We start from the raw sequence: 19195 nt of genomic DNA, 5'->3' as shown, positions 1-19195 counted from the left end.
TACTGAGAGCTATTCACAAAACACGGGCTTCGTTGCCGTTTTGCGTCCGCTAGCTAACGCGTCACACGTAGCCTTGGACAGCGCCTCGCTAGGGGGAGATTTTCTTCTTGTGATGGTGTCACTTCGTTACTAGCTCTCAGGAAAAAGTGACAAACTTATGCAAAAATATTATTGACTTATGGTCGAACTCATTGGGAAAACGGAGCAGATAGTTCATATTTCGGCGACAGCGGCGCGCCGAAAATAAAATTAAAAATTGGCGCGCCGGAGTGCCAATTGCGGCGTCAGGCTCTAGAGAAAAGGACGCTTTTCGGTACTGTCGCCAAGCGCTTATGGGAATCGGCTTTGGTCAAGGTTCGTATAAGCACTCAAGGGCTATCGTACTTTTTAGGGCTCAGTATGAACCCACGTATCACGAACTAAGATTTTTGCTTTAAAACGTTATTTAATGTTTATGAATTGAGATACTAATGGTGAAAACCGCACTCTGCTATCAAAAATAATCGGGAATATATCAACTCACATGCAGTACTCATTCAAATATTTAAATCTATATTTTTCAAAATACCCGCCCAAATGTTACGTATTTCTACATTTAGGTGCCATCTAGTGAGCTACAAAATCGTTCCTTTCATTATTTAGTCGTAGTTACTTAAATGATTACACGAAACCTTTACTATGTGTAGTTGTTTGTATATTTCCGAATAAACAAATAAAATACAGTTATTATTTAGTGGGATTAAAATGCTAATAGATGGTGATAGCCACGTTGCGAAAAAGAAAAAGATATTTTTTAAATAAAACGACGCTTTTCAGTGCTGCCACCAAGCGCTGGTGACGCGAAATAACCGGGGAGGGAAAGCAGCGAGAGAATGCGGTGACTCCGGTGAGTTTCCGAAGAGAGTTGCTAGCGGACATTCGATTTTGTTACTCACAATCGCCAATGCACGTTAGCGGAATAATGGATCATAACTCGAGCTTCGCTGTTGTCCAGTTCGCTAGATGACCACTAATCAAAGCGAATTGAGGACTCGACGTTTAAAACCAAATAAACTGACGCGCCGAGTTCAAGTTGTTCGTACAAGGCCCGACACGCGAAAATATTGATAGAAAGATGCTGCCCGGATTCCGGTTATCGTTCCCGGCGAAGGAACGCGGCGAGTACCCGCGGCGGAGGACTAACGAACGCATCGACGACGCGCTTAGGCCTCGGCTATTTCCTTCTTTCGTCGCGTACCCGGCCGTCGTGGCTAAACGAACAATGTTTTGTTTAATATTATTAAGTGTACTAGGACTATTTAACTGTACACCAACGGGGGACAAAGAACCAGTGCCAGTCGTAGGTTTGGCCTGCTCTAGCGTTAAATACGCCTACACGGCCAAGGGAATATTTAAGGAAGAAGATGTACCGCAGCAAGCGATTTCGGGTGAGTTTTGTTCTTTTTTGGTCGCTTTCCCGGAAAAATCACGGGCTTCTTGCCTCTTCCAGCGCCTTCGCTACCATTCTAGATTGACAGATAGCCTAGGCTTAGCGACTGCTTGTATTTTACTTTACAAAACGCGTTTCAAACCTTTAACATTAATATTTACCTTTACAATAATTTTCAGTACTATTAACTAAGTTAGCGTACTATAATTTTGTAATATCAGAAGTTTATTATATTACATATTATCGATTTGACGCAAAAAATATACTCTTGTCAAAATCAAGCCCGCTTTTTCGCGTTCTCTGATTTCTTCATCTGATAAAATGTTTGTAAGGGAACTGGCTTAAGTTTCATAACGAGGTGTTGGACCACAATACCCGCCGTGCATTTTATTGTTGTGTCTTGGGATAGTCTTAGAAAGATAATAACAGTACTGAGTATTAGCGTGAGCATAAAGAAACCTTTTGTAGAGTTACTTAAAAAGTTCTTATAGGTAACTGATACTCACGAAAATACTTTGTTCACAGTTGATACTCGTTATAACGCAAAAAGTTTTAAAATTATTTCTCCAACATCCTAATTTTCATAATAAAGAATAATGTTTTGCTAAATCCTGGTAGGCTGGGTTTAAATTGTATTTCGACAATTCAACATTAACTCTTTAAAGATGGTGGTGGTCCAGTTTTAAATATTTCATTATTTGAGAAGCGTTAGAAATTTTCAGCCAATGTTTACAGTAACGCGAAACCCAATTTTACGTGTCCCGTCCTCCTTTGAAAGGACATCTTCATTCACTGAAGTAATTTATGTAAATGTACGAAAACACGGTTTGTAGTAATGTCAATTCAGGTCAGAACTAAATTGAAAAAGTTATTAACTTTAATTAATATTAATTTAATTTTTATTTTACATTATCGCTGCTCTCAAATTATTAATCAAGGGCTTCAAAAGTCGCTTGATGACTTAGGCCTAAGTTGGTGCCAGAGTATTAGACTATTAGCCTAGCTTAGTTACATCAAAAGCAAATTAAAATCAGTTACATCAAAAGTAAATTAAAATCAGTTACATCAAAAGTAAATTAAAATCAGTTACATCAAAAGTAAATAATAAATCAATTAAATCAAAAGTAAGTAATAAATCAATTAAATCCAAAGTAAATTAAAAATCAATTAAATCATAATTAAATTAAAAATCAAATAAATCAAAAAGAAATTATAAATCAATAAAAGGAAAATTAAATTATAAATCAATAAAAGGAAAAGTAAATTATAAATCAATAAAAGAAAAAGTAAATTAAAAAATAAATAAAAGCAAAAGTATTTTATAAATCAATAAAAGCAAAAGTAAATTGTAAATCAATAAAAGTAAATTATAAATCAATAAAATCAAAAGTAAATTATAAATCAATAAAAGCAAAAGTAAATTGTAAATCAATAAAAGTAAATTATAAATCAATAAAATCAAAAGTAAATTATAAATCAATATAAGCAAAAGTAAATTATAAATCCATAAAAGCAAAAGTAAGTTATGAATCAATAAAATCAAAAGTAAATTTAAAAATCAATTAAATCAAAAGTAAATTTAAAAATCCATAAAATCAAAGGTAAATTATAAACCAATAAAAGCAAAGGTAAATTATAAACCAATAAAAGCAAAGGTAAATTATAAACAAATAAAAGCAAAAGTGAATTATAAACCAATAAAAGCTAAAGTAAATTTAAAAATCCATAATAACTAAAAATATTGCCCATAAATCTACCATAAAGATGTAAAGTGAAACTTTAACTTTAAATCAATCTATAACGATATTTTCGGAAAGATCCTTGTTTTTAAATCATTCTATGTAATATGAAATTCATAGCTTAGGTAAAAACGATTTCAACGCTGAAATCCCTTATAAATCCCTCCATCTGAAATTTCCCGTCAGTATAATATTTTTGATACAGCTTGGAGTTATTTTTACACCTTGTTTTTTTTGGGAAATAGAAAGTACGTAAGTTTGTAGACGTCATTCGTTTTTCAGTTCTTTTCTCTTAAACGCGCCCCCCTCCGCCGACGGGGGGGTATTCGGTTCCCAGCGCATCTCCTCCGGGGCGTGATGCGCATTCTTGACCTTTCGGTGACCCCTTTACTCGCCAACATAACACCCCTCCTACAAAAAGCTCAGTCTGTTAAAAGTGAAACTTTACTCGCTAAAACTTTGTTCGCATATGCTAACACTCGCGACGATTTTATTTTAACTTAACTAGCGTTAATCCATCTCTGCTTTCTGCAATATCTTGTGGTGGAAATGTGAAATTCGTTGATCTATCGTTAATATCTATGCGCGAACTCTTCTTTAAATTCATCAATTCGGGCAGTCAGGGAACTTGTAAATAGCCCCTAAAAGTCAGGGAACTTGAAAATAGCCTAAAAAATCCAGGGAAAAGTCAGGGAACTTGAAAATAGCCTCAAAGGGCCAGGGAGAAGTCAGGGAACTTGAAAATAGCCTCAAAGGGCCAGGGGAAAGTCAGGGAACTTGAAAATAGCCTCAAAGGGCCAGGGGAAAGTCAGGGAACTTGAAAATAGCCTCAAAGGGCCAGGGGAAAGTCAGGGAACTTGAAAATAGCCTCAAAAATCCAGGGAAATGTCAGGGAACTTGAAAATAGCCCCAAAAATCCAGGGAAAAGTCAGGGAACTTGAAAATAGCCTCAAAGGGCCAGGGGAAAGTCAGGGAACTTGAAAATTGTCTCAAAAAGACAGGGTAAAGTCAGGGAACTTGAAAATAGCCCCAAAAATCCGGGGAAAAGTCAGGGAACTTGAAAATAGCCTCAAAGGGCCAGGGGAAAGTCAGGGAACTTGAAAATAGCCTCAAAGGGCCAGGGGAAAGTCAGGGAACTTGAAAATAGCCTCAAAGGGCCAGGGGAAAGTCAGGGAACTTGAAAATTGTCTCAAAAAGACAGGGTAAAGTCAGGGAACTTGAAAATAGCGCCCAAATTCCAGGAAAATAGAACGAAAAATTCAGGGAACTTGAAAATAGTTCCTAAAGGCCAGGGAAAATTGAACTCGGACCTTGAAAATAACCCCAAAAATCCAGGGAAAAGTCAGGGATTTTGAAAATATTCCCAAAAGACCAGGGAAAATTGAACTGGGAACTTGAAAATAGCCCCAAAAAGCTATAGAAAATTCAGGTAACTTGAAAATAGTCCCAAAAGGCCTTGAAAAATTGAACAGGGAACTTGAAAATAGCCCCAAAAAGCCAGGAAAAATTCAAGGAACTTGCAAATAGCCCCAACAATCCAAGTTAAAGTCAGGAAACTGGAAAATTGCCGCCAAAAGTCACGCAAATTAATTTTTGAAATATGTATTAAATATACGTATCACATGTATTGCCAGATTTTACCAGAAATATTTCATTTATTGTACAAAAATTGTCAGGGAAAATTTTGAAAATTAGTCATGGAAATTCATGATCCGTAAATTTCGTAAGAAACCCTGTATATAGTTGGTTTCTTATAACTGGCGGTTTTCCACCTTTCGTGAATTGTGGAAAATTAGACCATGGTGAACCCGGATCGTCTTCACATCACCCCTAAGTCTAAATTACTACATAATTGTAGATACTAAATAGCAAATTAACCTGTCCATTATTCAAATTTAAAATTTGGTTTATAACTTTGAAAAAGGTTCAAAAATCAAGTCAGTGATGTATGGTATAAACCTCTCCTTAACCTAATTTTAATTTTTCGCCGCGAGTGATTTGAGCAAAAACCAGCTTTGGAATTTGATCTGGCAGTCGGCTGATGACGTCTCCGGCTAATTAGCTTCGCACGCGCGTTATGAAGATAAATTGGTGTCAAGGGCCAATTGCTTTTTAATTATCACCCCATTTAATTAAGATGGTTTTTCTGTTATATTTCGTACGATATTTTTTCCCTTTATTTATAAATTTTGCATTTGGAGCAAAATGGTAATTTTAATTTTAATTAGGCTTCCGTTTAATTAATAGTTTGTACTGATTACCCCACATTTGGTTAGCTTTTCCAAGGATTTACAATGGACTGGTTAAGTATGAACTAGAAAACGCGTACGGCGAGCGAGTAGTGTTGTTAGTCTGCGTCTACAAGATCCTCAAACATTTGGTTGGCTTAGTTTAAAAACGTCGTAACTTCACCTTTAATATGGTACAAATTACGTCTTATTTAAACTAAAGTAACGACATTTCCAAGGATTTACGGGTTAAGTACGAGCTAGAAAACGCGTACGGTGAGCGGGTAGTGTAAAAACATTCTGCGTCTACAAGATCCTCACACATTTGGTTGGCTTACTTTAAAAACGTCGTAACTCTACCTTTGACAGGGTTGCAACCCGTTGGGGAAACCAGGGAATTAAAAAATATGCTTAGAAAGTCAGGGAATTTTAAGAATTTGTAAAACGTCAGGGAAAAGTAAAATAATTCAATTTTATCTTCACATTTTTTAAGGTAATTTAACACTAGATCTATTACAAATTCTATGATTATAATTTATTTCCTTGAAAGTTTGGCTAATTTTTGCAACATGGCAATAGCTTTATTACTGAAATACAAGTCCATTTAAATTTATTAACTTCTAATAAAAGTGAAATATAAAATAAAATAAAAATTGTGACCTTAAAAAAGTCAGGGAAAATCTCTAAAAATGGTCAGGGAATTTGATTTTAAAAAATTGGTGGTAACCCTGTTTAAGATGGTCCAAGATACGCCTTATTTAAATTGAAGTAACGACATTTCCAAGGGTTTACAATAGATGGGTTAAGTACGAACTATAAAATGCGTACGGCGAACGTGTAGTGTAAATGTAATCTACAAGGTCCCCCTACACGTTTTCTTAAAACGGGCTTAACCTGCCTAATATTTTTAACGTTACGAATGTGACGTTTGTCGTATGGGGAAATTTTTTATCGCTTCGATAGACGTACCCGGTATTTCCCCCTCCCCAAAATTCTTAGGGCAGGACGGTATCCCCCCCCCCCCCCCCTGGTCCATCTATTTTCCTAATACCCGTACCAAATTTCTTCGGCTTGTTAGCATGGGTTGCGTGTTAGACCCCAACTTTAGCCCCTCCAAGAACGGCAGACTTCCGTCCCCCCGACCGTTTCCCCCAGTAATTACCTGTTCTGTTCTTAGTCTCGGAGATCTCGGTAATTGCCATCTCTCTTTTCTTTTCGCTTCACTGGCGTGATACTTCAAGGAAAGGCTAGAGCGTGAGCCTACTTGTACAAATATATTTGATGCTCCTTTTTTTCTGGCTAAAAGTCGCTTTGTTCTCACAGTTACTTTTTAGATTTCTCTCTTAATTCCAATCACAGATAAGAGGATTTGAGAGGGTATTTTAGGAAATTGTTAGATTGTTTTGAAGTTATTATTTACTAGTACTCTTATGCCTTAATTCCAATTACAAATAAGAGGAATTGAGAGGGTATTTTGGGAAATTTTTAGTTGGTTTTGAAGTTATTATTTACTAGTACTCTTATGCCTTAATTCCAATTACAAATAAGAGGAATTGAGAGGATATTTTAGGAAATTGTTAGATTGTTTTGAAGTTATTATTTACTAGTACTCTGATGCCTTAATTCCAATTGAATAGCAGATGAATTGAGTTGAAATATTATAAGTTATTTTAAGATAATATTAAAGTCTAAAATAACCGTTTTAAAGTTGTATCGCCTGTCTATAGATTATGTAAATGTATTGCGGTCTATAGTAATTAAAAAGTCAATTTAAAAATTCGTCTAACTTGTAAACAATCAGGCAAAGTCAGTCACACTGCTATTTCGCAAGATAATGACATGCGGCTGTATAAAAATAGGCCTAGTCAATTGTAGGGGAATTTTAAGTATTTTTGGCGCAAGGCGATGGGTGGGTGTACGATTGTGAGCGTATGTGTGAAACCATTTATGCAGCCTTCATCTTTTTTATATTTTTGGCAACGCTATCACTCTCTTGGCTCGCGGAACTCGCGACTAATCTTCAAAAAGTTGAAGAAAGTTCAAGCAATTTTTCTTCGAAAAAATTTTGATACGTTTCAAAATAAGCGTGTCCCAACAGAGCCGACCCTGCCGACGCTATCAAAACCTTCGCTGTTTTCTCAATTAGTTTTAATTTAGACGGCTGACTTTCCTCGATTCTAATCTCAACGAGTTATTCATTTGGAGAAACTAAAAATTTGCAAAATAGTGTTTACTCCGTTTTACGCGGTGACTCAACCCAAATGTTACAATGAGTATTTGTTTATCTCTAATGTTAGCCGTGCGTATTGCTGGTGGTGTTTTGAAGTGGGTTGCTTGATTCTTGTCAAGTGGTTTTATAATTTACCGAAAAAATACTATTGATAATATGGGAAATATTTACTCTAGATAAACTCGCTTCTAAACTGATAATAACTTACGTTCGAATAGATTATTTTACACTTATAAACGGGTCTTTGATTGTAAGTAGTCTATCAAAATAACTGGAATGGTATTTTCAGTGCTAAAAATCCCGTGTCAATATTAAAAAGATTACCTCAATTCCAAATTAAAAATTTTACCTATAGTATATCCTCGCGTGAAACTTTGTAATAGGCTACAAAATTGTATTTATCAGGGTCATACAAACCTTGAAAACCTGGAAATATCATCGATTGTCGACAGAAATGTCAGGGAAATTCCAATTTTTTTAGTAAAATCAGGGAAATTAGAGAAATTTATGAGGGTTCGGAAACTTTTCCCTAATTAATACAAATTTAAATCAATAAGTTTTTCTTATTAAAGATTTGAATTTATTATGTATATTAAATTACAATCATGAAATTGGATTACCAATAGCTGTATGAACACTGTTTATAGATAATTTTCAATTAAATTAATTTGTATTTGTTTCATAGAGAAGCAAAGCCTAAAGCGGAAATTCACGAGAATAATGATTGAAATTTAATATGAGAACGTTACAAAACTCGAAGTAAAAAACGACCAATTGGGAGAAAACTAAGCCTAATTAGGGAAATAACGTGATACTTTGGCCGATTATATTAGCCATAAGTACAATATTTAATTATTTAACCTTAACTGTTTGCTATGATCATTCCCAAGAAAAAAACGTCACTAAAAATTAAATGCGGAAGAAAAAAATATTGAAACATATATTACTTTTCAAGGGTCTAGAGGTTTAGTTTTACTTTTGGATTCGATAAAATGAGGCGAAAAATTGCGAACCATATTAGGCTAATCATGGAATTTAAATCTTTCTCTTTTTTTTACCTATATAATTTTCCGATAAAATGAGACGAAAATGCCACCAAATTTAAATTTGCGAACAACATTAGGCTAATCATGGAATTAAATCTTTTATTTTATTTTTTTTTTGGGAAAATCCTGAAATTTTTCGGAAAATATGGCCCCGCTAATTTTCTGACTTACAACTCTACCAAAATTGTTCTCAACATAGTCATTTTCATAAATACATTCTTCGACTACCAATGTAAAGTTTGGTACCTAAATATTGTATCGTTTTAATCCAAATGGTACCAATTTCGAAATGCAGATGGCGTATGCGAAATACCACAGCAGAAAAAAAACTCCCTTATAAAATCGCAGTCTGATTAATAGTTGCCCTAATAAACACGAAGAAATAAAAATTTGTGGGTCTAAAGATGCGAGCCGAAGAGATTGCCCGAAGAATTTGGCCGCCTGCCAGCTCCGCTCCGCCCGTACGCAGTCGTCCAAAAGCATATTTCACGGTTTTGCTTTGTATATGGGGATGTACTTAACTATTTTTATTATTTCTCCAACCCTGGAAGGCTCTCTTCCCTGTAAAAGGGCTATAACGGAATGTCTGACATTTGCGTTTTCTTTTCAAAATGTACGTCTTTTTTAGAAAACCAGTTCTTTTCAAAAACGAAACGCGTAAACGAGTCTCTAACGGTATACTGGAACAATTATTAGGGATGAAATCATATCTATTTTAGAACGAAATATCCCTTGCTTTAGCAATAAGGTTATAATTATTTTTAACGTCAATATGTTGACTAATTTAAAAAATATTTCCCGTTAAACAATCGTCTTATATTCATGAAGTTTTGATATTTTATTAAAAAAAGTCAACGTTCATATTTTAACCATAGTATGGTAGTTAAAGTTTTCCAAGTTTTATTTATTTCACAACGTTTTAATTATTTTAAGTTTATTTTTGGTAACCTCTTGTTTATTTTTTAAATATGTACTTTAATTCGTAAATTATTTTTTATAGTATTTTTAAATTACTTATAATTAGCGTTTTTACTGTTTTGCTTCAGTACAGTTGTCAACAAAGCTATCAATTATTCGCTAAATAAATATTTTGGTTCCCAATCCACCTTACGCTCGCATGAGTAAGCTGCTTATCCCTAGGTCTAAATAAATAGTATTAAATACCTTATTTTGCTCTAGCTTTAAATAATTTTTTTTATTATTAATAAATACCTTATTTTGCTCTAGCTTTAAATAATTTTTTTATTATTAATAAATACCTTATTTTGCTCTAGCTTTAAATATTTTTTTTTATTATTAATAAATACCTTATTTTGCTCTAGCTTTAAATAATTTTTTTTATTATTAATAAATACCTTATTTTGCTCTAGCTTTAAATAATTTTTTTATTATTAATAAATACCTTATTTTGCTCTAGCTTTAAATAATTTTTTTATTATTAATAAATACCTTATTTTGCTCTAGCTTTAAATAATTTTTTTTATTATTAATAAATACCTTATTTTGCTCTAGCTTTAAATAATTTTTTTTATTATTAATAAATACCTTATTTTGCTCTAGCTTTAAATAATTTTTTTTATTATTAATAAATACCTTATTTTGCTCTAGCTTTAAATAATTTTTTTTATTATTAATAATTTGACATTTCAGTTCTTTCACAAATTTAAAAAAAATTCGGAGCTCCCACCAGGTCCCTAAAATTCCCAAAAGTCCTTACTTTCTACCCAAAAATCGGTATTTGGTTGCTAAAGTACAATTTTTTCATGAAATTCAGTAAACTTAAAATATTTTAATACATCTGCTCAAAATAGTCAAATCTGAGGTATAACATTAAAACAGTTCAAACATAGTACATAAGGTAAAATAGGTACTTTTTGGCAATTAAAATCGGGTAAAATAAGTACTTTTTGCAATATAAATAGGATAAAATATGTACTTTTTGCAATATAAATAGGATAAAATATGTACTTTTTTCAATAAACTTTTCTAACTAAAACTACCTAATTTCAAAATTGTTTTTAAAGATATTGAATTTTTGATGGGAGTACTGATAGTTTAAAGAAGGCAAAATTTCTTTAGGATATGTTGTGAAATAATATTGGTTAAAATACTGCAATAATTGATCTATCTAGCTTGGGAATATAATAGCGAAAGTGCTACAAGAAACTGAGTCTGTTCTTGTTCCTTTATCCCCTGAAGACTTTTATGAGAACGGTGAGTGTAGGTGAAAGAGGTTATCATTATTTCCTCCCTCCCCGCGCGTCCTTAGTTTGCCTAAAACATTAAATCTTGTTGGCAGAGAGGAAGATAGAGAAGATTCGTTTTCGCCTTTGAAGTGGCGCCGCTGCACTTCAACCAAATTTCTGAGTCTGACGCCGGAGAGGATGTGTTTTCGCCAAACCCTGTTCTTTCTTTCTTCCTTGGCTTCGTCTTCGAAACCCGCATTCTTAATCTAAGAATCTTTTCAATTTTACCAAAAGTTTATAATCACGTTTCGTGTAAGTGTGTCTGTTAAGTTTCTTCTGGGTGTTAAATATTTACTGAGGTCAAGAATGTATTTATTTATAATTAGGGATAATAACTTTGTTGAGTTGATTTTTAGCGTGGCTACAGTACCTGTAAACCTGAAAAATAATCTGAATAAGAAGTTAGGGAAAAGTCAGAAATATAGTGGAATTTTCAGAAGTTAGGGAAAAGTCAGGAAATAAGAGGAATTTTAAAAAGTTAGGGAAAAGTCTGAAATATAGTGGAATTTTCAGAAGTTAGGGAAAAGTCAGGAAATAAGAGGAATTTAAGAAGTTAGGGAAAATTCAGAAAATATCGGGGATAATTTTAATATATTAGGGATAAATAGGGAAATATCGGGAAATTTTAAGAATTCAGGGAAATGTAGGGATATTTTAATAAGATAGGGAAATATCGGGGAATTTTAGGAAGTTATTGAAATAAGGGGGGGAAGATAGGAAAAAGTCGGGGAAATTTCGGGATATTTTTATAAGTTAGGGAAACATCGGGGAAATATCAGGATATTTTGAGAAGTAAGGGAAATATATGGAAATTTTAAGAAGTTGGGGAAAAGTCCGGGAAATATCGGGAAATTTTAAGAAGCTTAAAGCCTAGAAGAAGCTGCTAATTGTAGCTAGGCTTCCAAATTTGATTGATTACGGATTATGTAATGGTCTGTGAATAGATTTCCAAGTTACGGTCTTTCGCTGTGTATTGGTTAATCTAGTTAAGGTTACTATAATACTAAAGTTATATTTATTTTATCATTTGAAAAATTTACTGTTGGGTTGTATGATGATTTTTGACGAATGAAAATTTGCATACTTATTAAATATTTCGACTAACTTGTACACTTATGGCATATAACTATACACTTATGCAGGGCTCCCACCCGGTCCTTAAAACACCGAAGTCCATATTTTTCTTCAAGGTCCCTAATTTACTTTAAAATCGGGATTTGGTCCCTAAAGTACCCTATTTTTTTTAAATTCAGGGAAGCCATCGTAGGCTTAAAATATTTTTATACATCTGCTCAAGGACTGTTTACAAAATTGTCAAATCTTAGGATTAACAAGCTCGGTAACATTATTAAATTGTTGGACAGAGTCTCCCTGTTAGGCTGTAAAATTTAAAGAAATATAAATACCAAGTCAGTTTTGGAATTTCGTTCAAATAAAGATCTAATTCTGTTTCGAGGGGCTGATCACTCCGCGTAATCGGTGTACAGAGCCGTACCTTTGACTGTACTAATGGGATTACGCGTCATCTTTGAAGTCCCTGCCTTTGGCAGTGATAATCTAAGCGTAATCCGGTGTACAGACTTTCTAAGAGTGGTTAGCCCCTCGTTCTGTTTTACATTCGTCCCTATTTGGTTCCTTTTTTGAAATATTTGGGCCCCTATTTTTTAAACGATTTTAGTGGCTTAAGACACAACTCGTTAAATATAATATAATATAATTTAATTGGAAACTACTTTAAAAACTTTTCCATTTTAAAAGGGATAAAGTTGTTGAGATTGAGAAAAATCTTGACGTTGGACACTTACAATAAAGTGTTTAGTAATAGCCTTCCGATACTAACTTTTTTCCGATAATGCGAATCGCTCCATATTTAGTCGTATTTCCAAATTCCTTTTTCGAAAGAGAAACGTTTCGATTGCCATTATGGACATTTTGGAATTTTTGGGAAGTCATTGCCAAAATAAATATATGAACGGTCCTAAAGTGGAGGACCTTTTACGTCATTTTTGAACTCCCCCTGATTCCCCCGGCAGATGTCAGTTTAATCTTTAGTGTAAAATTGATGGAATAATTTGACATCCCCACTTCGCCCCCGTAGACGCTCTTTTATTATCAGGATAGAATACACAAAAATAAAATACATTTTCAAAAGGCAAAAAATTGCGTTTATCTGAAAAACAGGTTCGAGACGGTTGGTTGCTTTGGTTATAAATGGATCGAAACCAACAGTTTCTCCATCCGTATACGAACCTTGAAAATATTGCGCATTCATAAAATCGCCTCTTATTTTAAAAAGTGCGCTACGAGTGCTTCGTCCCAACGATGCGTCACGTGCTTTTTATTCATCGTCCATTAGAAAGTCATTGTGAATTTAATGCGCCGAGGCCTTTGCACCGTTTTCATTGTGTCTACCCCCTTTCCATATTTCTACTATTAGGGTGCCAGTCTCTACAGTAGGGTTGCCACTTTTTTAATTTTTTTTTAAATAAAAATCAAATTAATCGATTTTTTTTATTTAAATCGTATTTTTTTGAATTTATTGATTTTTATACAGTTAATTGTTATTTAATTGTATAATTAATGGATGTTTTACTTTCATTAGTTAGCTAATCTTGAATTAAATAATATTAATTAAATTTACTTGCTTTTAGAATTTTAGGTTGCTCAAATTTTAATTTTTTTATAACCTATTTTTTTCAAAATTTTATTCCCTCATTGAAATACATTGTGTGATTTAAATCAACGATTTTTTTAAAAATCACTTAATTTAAATCTTTATTTTAATCACGATTTAAATCAATTTGATTTTTTTTTCAAAAAAATTGTAATTGGAGAGTTTTTAAATAATACAAATTATACAGGGAATATTTTTAATATAAAAAAAAATTCTCAGTTTTTGAAAAAAATCGGTAAACTATGTTTGTCTGGGTCGTAATCTTCAAACTCAGTTTATAAGTTTTTCAGTATGCCGTATTTGATCAAAAATAAAATGTAATTTTTGTCTGTTATTTTGCATTTTACAACGTGCTACGTTTTGCTATAGACCGATTGACAAATTTCTTAAGGTGAAAACAAACATCTAGAGCAAAGCCATTAAAGGATCGATTTGAATGCTTTTATTTATAGTAGATGACGCTAATCTCCACTGTTAGCTGAAAAAGCTAATTTATTACAAAAACTAACACTATTAATTATTTTAATCGTGTTTCACATTTAAACTACTAAGTTCAACCAAAGAAGGTGAAGTGGTTAGCTCTTTCACCTCGCAGCAAGAGGAGCCGGTTTCGATCCCAGCTTGTGGCACTGGGTGCAAAACTCGGAACTACTCCTTCCGCGTTGAGTTTGCAAGTTCTCTCCCCACTGGTTAAAGGGGGTTTCCCCGAATTCTTCGGTTTCCCCTCCCATAAAAACTTGTTGAGGTTAACGGCAATAGTTAGTGTATAGGGAGCCGTTTGCTTGCGTGGCATGAAGGGCTTGCCAACACCCTCCTATGCGTAGGTCCTATAGGACCTACGCATCGTAACCCGGCCATCTGAATTAAAGGCAATAAAAGTCCCGAGGGGTCGGACAATTACCAAAATCCCGTACACTTTGTCTAAAATTGCAAAATCTTTTAACTCTCGCTATGGTAAATTAACATTGAAATCCCAAAATCACTTCAACAAGTAATGATAAAATCGCCAAAATCTCTATGAAATCCCGAAATCGCGTACAAAATAATGGCAAGTGTCCGACCCCTCGAAAAGTCCCTATAGTTGACTTGGTGACTTGGGCCTAAGGTGGTGCCTTGGGTATTAGCCTAGCTGATTATTATTATTATTATTATTTTAGATAAATAAAAATTTCTACGTTCCTTGCTGGTAAAACTTCTATTTAAAAATCTGTTTTTAATGGCGTTACTCTAGTGAATTTATCAAATAGGGTTTATATAAGTTCCTCTTTTTGCAGTGACACTAGATGAGTCAAACTTTGCTCCGTGGTTTTGCTCCCACGAACTCAAATGACCTTATTTGTCGTTGACGAAGTTCAATAGTGCGGCGAAATCCTTAAATTGAGTCCAATTGCGAGGCGTGTTAATCAGATTCGAAGACGCGATTTGCTTTATTCCAATTCGCCGGTCCCTCGACGCAAATTGTAACACGCGCCAATTAACAACTCTCCAAATTAACGAGCCAGTCTGATTTGTAATTCCGAACTTGAACCGTCGCCGCTGTTCGAACGGCAAATTAGGAGGAGCCAGTGGCCCACCGCGAGTCGCTATTTAAGAGACGGTAGGACCACCCTGTTCGCTTCGGGACCGGGTCCTCCTCCAAACCTCGTCAAAATAGCTCGCCTCTGGCCTTTTAATGAACGTACGTTTACCATTGGATACGCTTGTTTGTATAAAAAAAATTACTTTTCTTCTAAGAATGGTGTCTGTAAAAGCAGCCTTGATATATCATTTTATCCGATGGGATATTAGAATAGAAAATGGAAAGCTAAAAGTGGAGATGTTCGCTGACGTCGCGGTTAAATACCGAGATTCGTTTCGGCAATTTGCCCCGCGGGATAGGCCGATTTAAGTCGTGTTTGTTTTACGAAAAACTCGTAAATTGAATTTTATATCTTCATCCTATCGTAATTATTGGTTTGTAATAGCTGCTAATTATTTCTTTTTAGTCTTCATTTATTTGGCTACTTCCCATTTTGAACTTCAACCGGCTGATGATTTTTATTTAATGAGACAACGTAAGGTTTATTTAGTTTAGTTTATAATTATTGTTTTTTGTTTATCGTAATTAGTGTAATTACGGTTGAACTTTGCTGTTGGAAAGGTTGTTTTGGTTAAGTAGTGGTTTTTGTTTTGTTTGCGTATTTTGTACAGACTTTTGATGCGGGGGTATATTTAAAATAGACAAGATAAATATTAGATTGTAGAATTAACCATTAAAACGTTTATAATATCGTAAATTTGGACGACTGTACTGTTATATAAAGTAAATATTTTTTTAAGTAATTTTATTACTGAAATTATCTTTTGAATTCTTTTTCGTTGAGGGTTGAAAGACCTATTAATACTAGGCAATATTTTTGGCCAACAAACCGAGGTGCGAATGGCGAAATCTTAGCACAACGTGGTAGCCAAACTAACGCTTCTGTTGGTCATTGCGTATTTTAAAATAATTTATTTCATAATACAATCTAAATAATAAGGCATGTTTCTGAAATTGTGTTCAAATATTTCCATTTATTAATTTAAATTATTAATCGTCCTTTGGATTATACAATACTAAATAATAATATTAATATTAAATACCTTTATTAATTTAAATTTACGTAATTATTTAGTATTGGAAATATTTCATATCTCGAATATTTCGATTTATTAAATTAAATTTAATAATCATCCTTTGGATAAAACAGTTTATTAAAAAATATTAATATTAAATACCTTTATTAATAAAAAATACATAATTATTTAGTAGTGGAATTCTTTCATATCTCGAATATTTCGATTTATTAATTTAATTTTAATAATCATCCTTTAGATAGTACAATATTAAAATAATAATATTAATATTAAATACCTTTATCAATAAAAAAATTCATAATTATTTAGTAGTGGAATTCTTTCATATCTCGAATATTTCGATTTATTAATTTAAATTTAACAATCATCCTTTAGATAATACAATATTAAATAATAATATTAATATTAAATACCTTTATTAATAAAATTTACATAATTATTTAGTAGTAAAATTCTTTCATATCTCAACAACGAATGAAAATTGTTGGTGAACTCTTTCCAAAATAGTCCCACAAAATATAGAAACGCTCAATTTATAAATACATTTTCTATCTAATTAAATCGTTTATCATCTTTAATTAATTGGATTTTATTTCGCATGTTGGAATATGCTACACTTTTCAACTTGACATTACATTGAAGTATTCTTACCGTATATTTTTTCATTATCCTCAACATATGCAATTGCTTCGACTTGTAGCCAGGATAGGTATTAACTGCTTTCAGGGGGGTATAAAAGAAAGGGGAAGACCCCCCCCCCGCTTTCTTAATCATCCCGAAACATAATTATGATTAATTAGCGTATAGCGCGAATTGCATAATTCCGCCATAAATTAATCCAACCTCTCGTAGAATGTAACGTGTGTACCTCGTTTGAATCTGAAAAATCCGTCGTTTAACTTTCGGATGGCTGCGAGAGTGGAATGCACAAAGGGAGAACGGGGGGGATGGGGGGCTTAAATTAGAAAGTTATGCTAAAACCGATTCGGCGACATTGGGTCGCTGGAATTCTGTACCTTTCGCCATCTCGGCCATCAATTTTCGAATCAAGATGAAAATTGCTATTGCGTGGGATTTAAGGGCTTTTTTCCGATCGAGGAGTCGGAACTATTTCTCTTCGCGGATTGAGAAATTGCCTCTTCTCTTCCCCCCGGATATCGCCCGAGTAGGTCTACATACTTGTAGTGCGTAGGTGAGTGGTCTGACTTTTGAAAATTTTGCGTACGGTATTTTGAATCTCAGTGGTTCCAGAAATTAAACAACTGATTTTCAGATTTCGGAGCGCTATATTCTTGTTGATTTCTGGGGTTTTTTAGGCCGATTTAGAAATTTTGGAACCTATTTAAGCCCAGATTTCGAGATTTTGGAACCTATTTAAACCCAGATTTCGGGATTTTCAAGTTGATTTCGAGATTTCTAAAATCCTTAAGAAAAAGTGTACGGGATTTGTACGCGTGTAGGCTTAAATTTAGAGATGTGAACCGGTAAATTTACATTGATAAATTTACCAGTAATGGTAAAATTACGGTAAATTTACAGAGTGGTTTTACCGGTAAATTTACCAATTTTTTTATAAAGCAAAAACCACCCAAAAATATTTTGTTAAACTTCGAATAAAAGAAGAAACAATTACATTTTACATCGGACCAGAAAACCAAATCAGTTTCCTGTTAAAGACTCCGAATTCCCGGCACTGTGATTTTACGTTCCATACATTTAAATGTGTTTCTAAGGGGTTATCTAGGAGGTTTCTCTAAGTTTAATTTAACCAAAGGCTATGGTAAAATAAAATTACTATTTTAATAATTATTATGACAACAAACCATTGTTTTGATTATATCAAAAAATTCATAGTAAATTTACAGTTTTATTTTTACCGATAAATTCACATCACTACTTAAATTACAAGCTCAAAATTATGTCTAAATTAACTAGTGCGTCTCTGCATGCTATCATTTCCAACGAAAAATTATATTTCACCACATATTACAATAAGTGGACAAAAATGGTGAACTCTAAATATAATCCATGGAAACGAATTCTCGTGATCGCGAGTTACGAGTTTAAAAATATGTAATGGAGTTCCAAATCAGTTTCACCAACTTCCGTTTTCCTTTTATAAAGTTGATGACGCGTTATTCGGCCGTAATTTACGTCATATCCGCTCAACTATGTTTTATTTCAGAAAATGCTTATATGGTATAAGTGATTGTATTACATAGGGTCCAATAAACAATTTGAATATTTAATTTGCCATAGTACATCAATTGCCACATGGGGGCTTACGGTTTGGGCTCCTCCAATGGGATTATTCTAGTGTTGTTAATTTTCCGGAAAAATAAAATGCGAAAACCTTTCCAGAAAATTTTTCGCAAATCGGAAAAATAAAAAATTTAAACATAAATTACTTTCTAAGGGTTTTTAATTTTGTAACTTTTGGTAAACATACTACAAAACATTAATAGCGCTACATTGTTAATTAGATTAAAGCTAGTGTAGAGGTTTAGTTTTAATTTTAGATTCGAAAAAATGATGCAAAAATGCCGCTTTATTTAAATTTGCAAACAATATTAGACTAATTATGGAATGAAAACTTTTTTTAATATTTTCCGAGCGGGAAATTTTCCGACTTACAACACTAGATTATTCAATTTTTTTTTAAATTACCGTCTGTTAATCCATGTGCTATACTATTTCTATGAAATTTAGTCTGTCAAAATTATTTGTCATTTACAGGGTTGCCACACGTCCGGGAAATCAGGGAAAAGTCAGGGAATTTAAAAATGGGCTTAAAAAGTCAAGGAATTTTAAGAATTGGTAAAAATTCAGGGAATTCAATTTTATCTGGGCACTTTTTGAAGGTAATTTGACTCTAGATTTATGACAAATTCCACGATTATCATTTATTTTCTTGTAAGTTTGGCTAATTTTTTCAACATTGCAATAACCTTTTTACAGAAATATAAGTCCATATAAATGTATTAACT

General features: G+C 33.2%; 1 protein-coding gene across 1 annotated transcript in view; it reads left to right on the top strand.

The window, feature by feature from the left end:
- Positions 1-892: 892 nt before the first annotated feature.
- Positions 893-19195, top strand: part of dlp (glypican dally-like) — a 146979-nt gene continuing 128676 nt past the window's right edge. Inside the window, exon 1 of the mRNA XM_090168771.1 lies at positions 893-1427. Within this exon, the coding sequence (XP_090024897.1) occupies positions 1115-1427 (313 nt within the window). The 5' untranslated portion in view covers positions 893-1114. The remainder of the gene's footprint in view (positions 1428-19195) is intronic.

The sequence above is a fragment of the Leiobunum rupestre genome, chromosome 3 (assembly GCF_980474605.1).
Source record: "Leiobunum rupestre chromosome 3, qqLeiRupe1.1.hap1, whole genome shotgun sequence".
Classification (NCBI taxonomy): domain Eukaryota; kingdom Metazoa; phylum Arthropoda; class Arachnida; order Opiliones; family Sclerosomatidae; genus Leiobunum; species Leiobunum rupestre.
Note: the sequence above shows the minus strand (reverse complement) of the source record. Positions and strands in the feature narration are given on the sequence as shown.